This window comes from Ricinus communis, chromosome 3, assembly GCF_019578655.1.
Source record: "Ricinus communis isolate WT05 ecotype wild-type chromosome 3, ASM1957865v1, whole genome shotgun sequence".
NCBI classification, from domain to species: Eukaryota; Viridiplantae; Streptophyta; class Magnoliopsida; order Malpighiales; family Euphorbiaceae; genus Ricinus; species Ricinus communis.
The window spans coordinates 739,321-751,526 of record NC_063258.1 but is presented as its reverse complement, the minus strand read 5'-3'; the positions used below and the strand labels follow the sequence as shown (position 1 = coordinate 751,526).

The 12,206-nt window shown below is 27.6% G+C and overlaps 1 protein-coding gene across 1 annotated transcript; it reads right to left on the bottom strand.

The window, feature by feature from the left end:
- Nucleotides 1-265: 265 nt before the first annotated feature.
- Nucleotides 266-10,089, bottom strand: LOC8270034 (serine carboxypeptidase-like 18). The gene is made up of 12 exons (XM_048372430.1): nucleotides 9,396-10,089; nucleotides 9,183-9,328; nucleotides 6,936-7,012; nucleotides 6,706-6,828; nucleotides 5,684-5,785; nucleotides 4,041-4,127; nucleotides 3,766-3,921; nucleotides 3,545-3,616; nucleotides 3,342-3,460; nucleotides 2,637-2,750; nucleotides 1,660-1,714; nucleotides 266-830 (listed from the first exon to the last, which is right to left on the bottom strand). The coding sequence occupies exons 1-12, from the start codon at nucleotides 9,530-9,532 to the stop codon at nucleotides 747-749; spliced, it is 1,272 nt and encodes a 423-aa protein (XP_048228387.1). The 5' UTR covers nucleotides 9,533-10,089; the 3' UTR covers nucleotides 266-746.
- Between the last annotated feature and the right edge of the window lie 2,117 nt (nucleotides 10,090-12,206).

Below are 12,206 nucleotides of genomic sequence, written 5' to 3'. Positions count from 1 at the left end.
ACTTGATATTAATTGAATATGAAAATTCACAAATTTCTTAGGATGCATTAGGATAAGAAGGAAAGAAATTTTAAAAAATAAACTCTAAATTTAACGAACCACACATTAAAACTTTCTAAAAAACTATTTTTACATTAAATAAAAATAAATAAAATTATAAAAATAAGACAACATAAGTGCATGATAATTTTTTTATGTAAATTTAATTTTTTTTTTTATATATTAAACTTAATGAGTATGATAAATTAACACTCGGATAGTATTTGAATATAAAAATTATAACAAAACATTATATAAAACCTTTAGGGCTTAATTAATTAAAATTTATAAGTTAAGGGATTTTTAGAATAATAAAATAGCCAATGAATTAAAGTTGAAATATACGGTATTTTGTTGACGCGGTTTTTTTATAATTGTTATTGGGTGTTCAAAATACATGTTTGGAATTTTTTTTATTTATTTTATTTTCCTAAACTACTCTTTTTAGACATGTTTTTAAGAAAAATATCAATTTATCAAATTGTGATAAAAATAATTTTAAAATTTCAAAATAATATAAAATAGAAATTGAGGCTAAAATTCTGACCTCAATAGTAAATACAATTTATTTACTACTAATGGCGTTTGTATACACGCTTTTAAAAAAAATATTAAAATATATAAATACAAATAAAGATACAAATGTATTTTAGAATGCAATCAAACATAAAATAAAATTGAATAATTGAGATAGATTTTGCCCTTAGTTAAAGAGGAAAATAAGCAAAGAAACGATCAACCATGGCATAACATTCGGTTGGCTTATACTCTGGAGCATCGTGACCCGCACCCTGCAAAAAATAACATTAAATATATTTAATTTTGTAAACAATAATTTGATTGCCTTTTGCTATGATATTAATATACTAAAAAAGGATTAATTTTCTATATAAAAGAATAATTCCCTGCAATATTTATTATATTTATGTGTTAAATATATATTTTAACAAATAAGAATTTATTGTTGTTATGGATTTAAATTGACGTATTATATTCATATTTATTATTTTCTAACTGATGTTATAATTATAAGATACATCATATTTTATGTTAAAATTAACTTAATAAATATATTTCTTCACTACGAAGAGATTATTTTAATATATTAAAGCATCTCTAAAATAATTTTTAGATAAGTTAATTTTATTATTTTAAGAAATCATCATATAAATTAAGACTTTGATGTATTTTTTTATTTTTTAAATATAAAATAAAGCTTTGCTTGCTATTTTAATTTTAGTAAATGGAATATAAATTCTCCTTTACTTTATTAGTTAATATTTTTAATTTTATCTTTTATTAGTAAAGAAAAAGAATAAAGTTTTTAATGCCTACAGAGAAAATAAAGAAAAGAATATGGAAAATCTAAATATTTTATTTTTTACTTTTATATGTAAATAACCATTAAATCGAGTTGCTCTTATTATAAGTATAATCTAAAAATTTATTTTTAATTTTAAAGATTAATTAATTCATTTAGTTAAGTGATATTATAAAGTAATAGAAAAAAGGTAACTGAAAAAAGGTAAAAAATATTTAATTACAAATACAACTTAATTCAATTTTTCTTCATTATTATTTATTACTTTACTTGAACACTCTTTAAGAAAGTTTACTTACCTTAACAGTAGCAAATACCAAAGTATAATCACCATTCTTGTACTTCTCTGTATAGCTGCATGAGACATTAAAATACGGTAAGATTTTGTCCTTTAGAAGGGTGAATAATGACAAAGTTAAAAATTGCAGAAAAACTACTGCCTTTTAAATAATTAAAGATGAAAATTTAATATTATAAAAATTTTAAAATTAAGAAAATTAAGTTTACTTATATATATTTTTTAAAATAATAGAGCCTCTTTACATATAAAAAAACGATATCAGTTTTTTAAAATACTTTTCAAATGGAAATAGAAAATAGAATTTTGTGTTTATCTATGATATTTTTAAAACGAAAATAAAAAATAATTTTTTATACTTTTAAAATTATAACTAAATTTTGAAGCTTTTAAAAAATTTAATATATATTTTCTATATTTGTTTTATATAAAAAGTCACTTATTTTCAAATGAAAATAAGGAGTTTTCACTTGATTATTTCTAAGTCTATTCTTTATATTTAAAAAATTATCTAAATAGAAAATAAAACTTTTTCCAATAAAGTAAATATATTTTATAAATTTTTATAAAATAAAATATTTATTTTTTTAAAAATTAAAAAAATAAAAATGAAAAAAAATTATTTACAAATAAACATGCTTATAAGTTCCGAGTATTAGATTTTTAATGAATAAAAATACTTTGACAAACTTAAATAATAAAACTTGAAAGTCTTACGCCGGATAAAAATTTTTAAGCAATAGATTAAAAAAACAGTGTCATAAATATAAATCAATCTTTTTAATTTATCATAAAATTTCTGCATAATTTTGAATAAGATTTGAAATAATATTAAAAATTTATTTTTATGAAGCCTAAGCATTCTAACTTCCAAAATATTTGAATTCTGAAAAATTAAAAATTACCAGAAAAATATGTGTATTTAGTTTTGCAATTTAAAATATGTAAATCCAACTGGAAAGTCAATATTTAACCTACCCAGCAACCTGACCATTCACAAACCATGGCCGCCAGTATTCATTGATGCTCAAATTGAGCATATGAATCCAATTCTGTGTGGCAATGTGGGGAATATTCATGTCGTGATCACCACTGCAAAAAAGAAAAGCCAAAAAAAGAAAAGACTGTAAGTAGAATAAATAAATTATTATTATTATCACATATCTAATATTATTATATTATTATTCTATCTTTTGTTATAATAATTATATCGCATATTAGAATATTTAACACTTTGATGATATATTTATAGGAAACTGTTGTTGAATAATTAAAAAAAAAAATTAATGAGATTCTTATTTATTCATTATAGTTCTTTTATATAAAATGCATAAATCACGTCTTAATTTTATTTTTAATTATATATTAATTAAGAATAGTTTTTTTTTCTAAATATACTGAGATCAATAAAATTATTATTTTTATTATGTAATCTTTTTAAGAACATGTTTCTTTTTAAAGTTTTTTATACATTTATGGTGTACTTATTTTTCCAAAGAAAATAGAGAACCATTGAAATTGCAAATTCTAAAAATAAAAAATGTATTTTTTAGAATTTAAACACAGAAAAAAATGAAAATAAAATAAAATAAAAATAAAACAAATAGGGCTACAGTCCATTCCAGCCTCTGTCTGCTTCCATCTTTAGTCCCGAAGAGATGATGAAGGGAAAAGAGGTATTACCTGTACACCAGAGCTCGAAGGTTTTGCTTGCTGAAGTATTTGTGATAATCAATTGTACTTGTCACTGACTTTGTGTAGGCTACGCTGAAATTGCATCTCGTCCAAACCCCAGTTGTGCCCTATTTGTTCATTGTCCATGAATTTCTTGATACATATTTTGCTTTTACAATTGTAATTTATTAGCAGAAGAGCTAAGCATGTACCTCTCTGACATGAAGAGCCTCTCGAACTCTTTTATTATTAGCCCAGATATCAGACAGCACATAGTAATAACTCTGAAAGAACAAAAACTAGCTTAAACTATTTAAAATGAAGCATCAAATTAACATAAATCAACAGTGTTAGAAAATTATTAATAATATGAAGCACGTACTCTAATTTGTTTTAAGAATATCTTCCTGAAAAGAATGCCAAATTTCCTTACCCGGCACCAATATGCGCTTTTATTCAGTCCTGAAATATTAAGATCTTGGAGATCCTCCTCATCCAGTGTCCTTCTTCCTTGTGCACCCTTTGTTCTTGGCCTTGCAATTTGGCAATTAGGCTCAAGTACTTGAATAATACATATGTCACGAGTCATCTGAATGTTAAAGAATGTTCCTTATCTCAAATATTGTAAAAAAAAAAAAAAAAAAAAGGAAGAAGAATTATCTTATTTCATCAAAATCTGGACACAATCAGAGAAGCTGTTGCCCTAACCTCGTAAAACGCATTCATAGCTGAAACACAGTTGGTGTTGCTTGGGTTTATATTTACATAATCCCCGTGGCAATATTCCTTGGCATCCTGCAAATTTCAAACATGACAACAATTTTATTCTTTTTACATATATATATTTATTGGTAAAGTTTAAATTTAATGCCCAGTTTAAAACCTAGCGTCTCTCTTTTTTTTCTTTTATTCTTTTAATTTTTTATTAAAATTTTATCTTTTAATCCATCGTTGGTCACTTCTTAAATGGATAGTGCTTTAGTCCTCTTTTTCTTTTATTTTTTAAATTTTTTTATCAAAATTTTATCTCTTAATCCATCCCAGTTATTTTTAAATTAGTATTGATTTATTATTTTGTTATTAATTAGTTTTAATTAATAAATATTAGTGTTTTTTTAAGAAATTTTATAGTTGTTATTATGAAAATTTAAATTTTTTTTTTATATAAATTTTATGGCCTCTATTACATGAATGTTGAATCTTTCCTTAGTGACATTAATAAAGAGAAAAAAAGAATCCAATATTTAAATAATTAGACTTATAAAAAAGACATCTATACTCCTTTTTCTAGGCTACCCTTTGGGCTTCTCAGTATCTAATATATTTTTGAGTGACCGACTTTATTCCTCATTGAATAATTAGCAATTGATTATTCAAAAATTAAAAAAAATTATAATGGTTAATTACTATAAAATATAGAAGAAGAATATTGGTTAATAAATCAATAAATTTCATAAAGTTAAAATATTACTTACAACTTCACCATTTCATTTTTTCTCTCTCATATCTTTATCTTTATAATTTATTTCAAACACAATATTCATTTTACTTGAAGTAAATTGTATAGTTATTATTTAATATATAAATAATAATAATAAAATTATTTATAAATGAAATTAATTCTTCAATAAATGTCAACAAAATAGTGCTTATAAATGGTACTAAATTTGAAATTTTAGTACCTACCAAATGCTTATATTATCCATTAAAAAAGAAAGTGCAATCATCATGAAGTTATTTTAGATTTTGATGTAATAATCTTGAAATTATTTTAGAATATAATTTTTTTTATGACAAAGGGAATCGGTAAAATTCCCTTATTGAATTGAAAACTAAGTATTTAATCTATATTTTTATACTAATTTTTTTTTCTAAAGTAGTTTATTAATCTTAAATTTATATATGTTATTTACTTTAAATTCATTGATTATATACCATTTCATATATAGTTTTCATTTTTCATAAACTTAAATAAATTAGTATTCCGACTATAATTTACTAAATATATTGATTATAAGAAATTTCTCTTTTCTTTTCAATAATATCTGTTTAGGATTCTTAAATAGATTCTTGTGATGCGTGATGCTAAGAACATGCCAGTCTAGTTAGGATACTCTAGTGTATTTTTAAAGTTCCTCAATGGCTACATTCAAAAAAGAAAATTTATTATATATACGCAATTTGATGTGCGACTAGCTTTATCTATTATTGTTCTTAAGGGAAGATTATTCATTTCATTATTTATTGTAAGCCTGTAATATTCTCTTTTTTTTTTTTTAAAGCATGAAAGTCTTTACAAGTGATGAAGTCTTTATCAATAAAGTTGAAAATAAAAGGGAAAATGGAATGACCTGATAGATTTGATCTGATATGAGTGTCAATCTATGAGCAAATGGGACTCTTGCATTTAAATCCAGAAAATAATCTGTCTTTGGGTTCCCAAGTACATATCCCTGTTAACAACCCATAAAAATAAAAATAATGCTTGTTAGAGGTAATCATATCCAAGTTCTGGAAAATAATTGGACACTGAATTTTGAGTTCCTCCATAAGGTTTACTATTAGATTCATAGTTGGCTGCACTCCAGCTTCATTGCCTGCAGGGAAACTAATGTCAGTTAATTAAAGCATGTTTTCTTTTTTCTTTTTTTTTTTTATTTGTAGATTTGAATTCTGCGTACACTTTTAAAGTAGTGTCATCTTGCTTTTACCTGTGTAAAAGCTCGAGAAACTAATAAGAGATTAAATAGTTATAAAGAAGAATTTTGGTTACCCTCAAGTATGTTTTTAACAATGAGAGGTACAGGAATGCCTGAATAGGAATCAACCACTGCATAACAATTTATAATTCAAACATTAATGCAAAGAATAATACAGCCATCAAATTATTTAGATCTGAACCTTTCTAGATAGTTATATTTTCCATAATTTTATGCAATCTGATATGATTCATTAATTATAAGGGTTTTTTCCTGTGTGTGTTTCTTTTCACTGGGACTCGGATTACACAGTAAGATTATCTATTCATTTATATACTTTTACTGTAAAGATAATAAATCTTTCAACAACACTAGTAAATAATAATAGTTAATTGCACTTGAGGGCTAGCTCAAGTGACAATAACAATTGCTCTTGGGAGGTGGAGGTCTTGAGTTTAAATTTTCACATGCATTAGATGAGATTTCACCTTTATGGCGATAATAAGGAGATGACTACTCTATTGGACCTTCTATGAATAAAAATATCAATTACAGAAACTATTTATTTATATATATCTTTACCATAAAGATAATAAATCTTCCAGCAATAATAATCATTAGTTTTCATTAGTGAAAAAGAGAAGAAGAGATAGAATCAAAACTTTTGCACACACCTTTCGTAAAAACTCATAAATTTGAGCTGTAGAGTTCTGGTCATCAACATGGTAATTTTCTTGGGTGGTTGAGTAAGAGAATCCAGTGCCTACTGGTGCATCCAGATATATTATATTGAGGCCCTGAAAAGAATTGATGACCCATCCTTTATGCACTTAAACTGGTCTGACAAAATTCAAGTGATAAAAGGAAATTGTAATATTGGAAATGTTACAGAAACTGTATGCACCTGTGTCCATGCAGAAGGGTTCAACTGTAGGGATGGCAAACCTGGATTGTAGTTGGAGTAATTGAAAATTATTGGGCCTGGAAAATAACAGAAAAATGGTAGATGAGATTATTGTTAGTGATCAAGAAGATTCACTAACCTTTTTTCACACCATGCAGGGTTCACTTAAGATTTGTAGATACCTTAGACAAATTATAAAAATAATATCTTCTAATTTTTAAAATAAAAAACAAATTAATACACTCAACAATAAATTTGCTAAAATGACAGTGATTTGTGAAAGAATCTTTATGCTATTCTATTCTATTATTGATATAGAGAAAAAAAGTAAGAAAGAAAAAACATAATAAGATTTATTTTTTACTTTGAAATTATTCTTAAAGGAGTTTGAGGTAATTAGCAATAAAGTAGACAATTAGAGAATTTCTTTTTTAAAAAATAAAATAAATAGTTGGGCAAAGGTGCTATTATTTTCAAAACAATATATGATAAAATTAAAAGAATTTATTAGAATGTTATTATCACTAGTACTAATTTCTAATATGTTAATTTTTTATATTCTTAAATTTAATTTTATAAATTAGTTTTAGAGTATTTCTATTTGGTAGGCGTTTTATTAAGTTATATTTTTAAGAGTTTAAATTTTCTTCTTGAATTTTAATTTTATAAAAATACTTTCTATTCCTAGGATATAATATATATATATAGGACAAAATCATGTATATTGACAAGTACAATTTATTAATTAAGTTATAACTACTATTGATTAGTTATAATTATAAATTTAGCAATATTTTATAATATTAAATAAATAATAATATTTTTATATTCGCATTATAAAATTAACTTTATTCATGAATGATGTGTAGACAAAATTTTTGATTAATTAATATAGATAAAGCACAACGGGAATGAATTTTTTTTTAAACTGACTAAAACATTGTTAAAATTATTCAAAAATCACTAATTTTGTACTATCTTAATTTTATATAGAATTGATTTAATTATCTAATTTTAATAGAATTAATTATAATTAACCTAATTCAATTTTAATTCTATCAAAATTTATTCGTCCAAAATTTATAAAATTATAACCTAAAATATCTAAAATTGCATCTGTAGCTGATAGATAAGTAATAAAATATGGGTTTGTACGATTTGAATTATTTTAAATTATAGTATTTAATTATTACAAAACAAACTTTAGCAAATTATATGAACAATATATATATATAGACAGGCGGTGGAAACTGCCAAGCTGGAGTACGGTAGGGTAGAGGAAATTTCCGGTGGAGCGGTGAAATGCATAGAGAGTGGAAAGAACACCAACGGCGAAAGCACTCTACTAGGTTGACACTGACACTGAGAGACGAAAGCTAGGGAAGCGAATGGGATTAGATACCCCAGTAGTCCTAGCCGTAAACGATAAATACTAGGCGCTGTGCGTATCGACTCGTGCAGTGTTGTAGCTAACGCGTTAAGTTTTTGTAATTTGAAATACTTTAACTATTTTATTATTCTTGTACACGTTTTTATTAAAATTAATCTTTTATATATATATATATATATATATATATATATATATATATATATATATATATTAATTTATTTTAATTTTATTAATATATTATTTTTGTGTTCATTATATTATAATATCCGTTAGTAGAATCAATATAAATGAATTACTTTATGTGGTTAATATTTTTAAGTGAATTACTTAACGTGGTCAATATATTTATATATTTTCATGAGTTTCCACTGTAAGATAAAGAAAAATATTCATGAAATAATTACATATATTTAATAAATATTATATTATATATTAATTTATCAAATATTTTTATATTATAACTTTTATTATAATAATTTACACGCGTAAGGTTCAATAATGAAATAATTACTAATCCTATCAAAATTTCATATACATTCCTAATCCTATAGGAAATAAATGAATTTATATCGCAAACTCTATATTTTCTCTATATATATATATATAAAATAAATGATTTATATCACACTATTTATGATAAAGTTAAATAACTCAATACAAATTTGATAAAAAAGAATATTATATTTTTAATTTTATTTTTATTGATATACTAATCCATAAATTTATTTTTATTATAACATTTTATTCATAGAATTATTTACTATTAAATAATTTTTTATTAATAATAATATTTTACGGATAATACTGGTCTACTTAAAAAGTTATCTCAATAAGTAATTAACCCCGGAACAAGTTACCATTTTCGTATATGAAGGCAGTGAGAGAGGAGCAGCCAGGGCCACCGCTGATCCAAAGAACAAGAGGGTCTAATGCAGGACTCCTCTGGGACTTTACAAAATAGTAAAACAGCTGCGACTCATTGAATTTACCTACGCCAATGTACCTATCAAAACATATAACTGTTATTATAAAGAAACATATTGAATTGAGATTATTGGGTAATAACTCACCCAGTTTCTAGATAAAATGGAAGCTGGCCATCAAAACCAGGCAGAGAGGTCACAACTCTTTGTGAGACAGTAATGTGAGAGAAGAGATATAACACAAGAAATACATGTAAACAAATCAGACTAACAAAAATCCCCATTTCTTTTTCTCTGCTCTTTCTTCTTCTTCTTCTTCTTCTTCTTCTTTTCTTTTTCCTTTTTCCAGAAACTTAAGTGAATGGCCAGAGTTGTGATTAACTGGTGAATATATATATGAATGTATTATGTGTGTGTGACACGTTGTTCTACATATCCTTGTACTTGACCCACCAGTTATTCTTAATGCAACCAGCTAGTATTTTTCTTCTTTTTAGTTTTTCGTTCTTTTTGCTTGACGGTTTATCGATGGTAGTTTTATGGAAACTCCCCTTTCAGGAATGACAAGCCCGATTGACTCCAAGTTGGGTGTGAAACATTCTTTTTTTTATTCATGGGAGGACACTGCATGCTAAGACTAGTCATTTTTCGAGATATTTTATTTCTAAAGTAAATGTTTTTATTATTCAAATTAGACCTTAAGTGTTTAGTCTCTTTTTGTTTTGTAGAAAGCTATTGTTAGCATTTAGTAAATATATATCACTAGAGATAGTAGACTAGTCTAATTCTAAATCAAAAATTCCATTTAATTCGTATAAAATTTGACCTATCTAAATTTGATTCGACTTATTTAAAATCTCACTAACACAACTAGATTTAATATTCAGAATAATCCAAAATATAATTATTTAGTAAAATAATTATTTGTGATATTTAATTATCACTAATTTTTTAAATGACGTACGCTAATATTAATTAATAATTGAATTTATTATTTATTTATGATAATAGATAAAATAATAAATATATTTGTAGTAAGAAATTATGAATGCTTAAAGTAATATTTCTAGACCCGACTCAAGTGATTTGCAATCTCGCCACTGTATCGAAGAACTGCTCTTCGTACTAGGCTTCTTTCGAAAAGAACCATTTGGTTGAGGGCCCTAGATGACCATAATGATCATATGATCAGTGAAACAATAGTCACCATCGAAATATCATGAAAATAAGGAGGGTAAAGGATGTCGACTTTGTATCCCTTATGGGGAAATATCAGAGATTTTGGATTTGAAAAGTTAAGTACAAATAGAGAAAGTGTGAATCACCTATCAATAATAATTCTAGAAAATAGTATCACTACCAAAAAATGACAGTCTAGCAACGGATTGAATCTCTCTCTACCAGCGACGAAATAGAGAGAGACTAGCGACGAAAGTAGGAAAGACGAATTACAAGGAAATTAGTGATAAAATTGATACAGATTTGTGACGGAAAATAGCAACAGATTGGTTCAGTTGCCAATATCCTTGCTGCATTTAGCACCAACATCAGATGTGTTGAAGCACCCAATACCTGCATAACTCAGCAGGCAAAGACCAACATTAAGGACCAACAGTCTTTAACTGCTGGTCAAGGCCTCAGATATCAAGATCATCACAGGCCTAGTGAGGGAAAAGGAGCAACACCTCTCCCCTAAGGGAAAAGGCTGCTTCTACCTTTCCCTACACAAAAAAATTACCGTTGCTACAAGTGTATATAACAGGATACACACTTTCTTTGTAAATTCAGAATTCTTAATCATCCTTTTATCAATAAAATCTCAGTTCTTCTACATTCGATTTTTCCACATGGTATCAGAGCAGGATTGATCCTGTCATCATCTACCCAACAATCAGAATTTTTTTTTCATCATGTCACAAAATGATCTCACCAAACTCACAAACATTATGTTAAAGGGAAACTAGAATTATTTCGAGTGGTCAAGAGTAGTTTACATTGGTTTGAGTGGCAGGAAAAAATTAGGGTTCATCACAAGAACCCTAACCAAGCCAACAATTCAAAACCCGAACCAACCAACAAAAGAGGAGATTGAAACCATCGAAGAATGGCAGACAAACGACCATTTGGTCATGTCCCTCATTACCAACACGATGGAGCCTCAGATTGCCAGACTCTGTATGCTCCTGGCATCATCACAGGCTGTGTGGGAGAAGATGAGAAATCTGTATGGATAAGAACACAACTTCGCACACATTTTCAGTCTAAAACAAGAATTAGCACACATCAAGCAAGGAACCAGGTCCGGCGCAAGCTACGCGACCGAAGTACTAACCCGGTGGGAGGAATTACAGAGTTACCTCCCACCCACAACAGACCCCGATCAAGCTCGCAAGCGACAGGAACAGGACTTAGTATACACTTACCTCGGCGGGCTCGATATGAGCTACGAAGCTCTCCGGTCCCAAATACTTCTCTCAAGCAGCCTCCCTCCGCTCGACGCCGTCATAGCACTCGTACAGCAATAAGAAACTCGCCGCGTCACCATGGGAGCATCGAACCCCAACGACAATGAAGGCCGAGCCTTCGCTGCTCTCTCGGGAGACCAAGCCCGAGGCAGGGGGATGCCCACCAACCTCGAGCGGTGTCACCACTGCAACAAGCAGGGTCACACCGCCGCTCGTTGTTGGCACCTGCACCCCAACCTTCGGCCGGCGCAGCACCGAGGTGAGCGAGGGAGAGGGCGGCGCAAGAGGGAAGAAAGGAGAGGGGAAAATAGAATGGGTCTTGTGGGATTAAATGTGTCTAACCCTACGGGTTATGACACACTTGTCGGGTCGGGAGGACCCATTAATGCCCCGACCCGACCCGACAAGCGACCTCGACCCAACCCGGCCCGGCCCTATTCCAAAGAATACTGGCTAGTCCGCCCACCCAGGTCTGACCCACTTCTGGGCAGCC

Excerpts from the sequence above, each read along its gene's own strand:
- LOC8270034 (XM_048372430.1), bottom strand. The coding sequence starts at position 9,532 with ATGGGGATTTTTGTTAGTCTGATTTGTTTACATGTATTTCTTGTGTTA. Across the intron at positions 9,329-9,395 it reads CCATTTTATCTAGAAACTGG|GTACATTGGCGTAGGTAAAT; the intron begins GTGAGTTATTAC and ends ATGTTTTGATAG. Across the intron at positions 5,786-6,705 it reads TTTATGAGTTTTTACGAAAG|GGATATGTACTTGGGAACCC; the intron begins GTGTGTGCAAAA and ends GGTTGTTAACAG.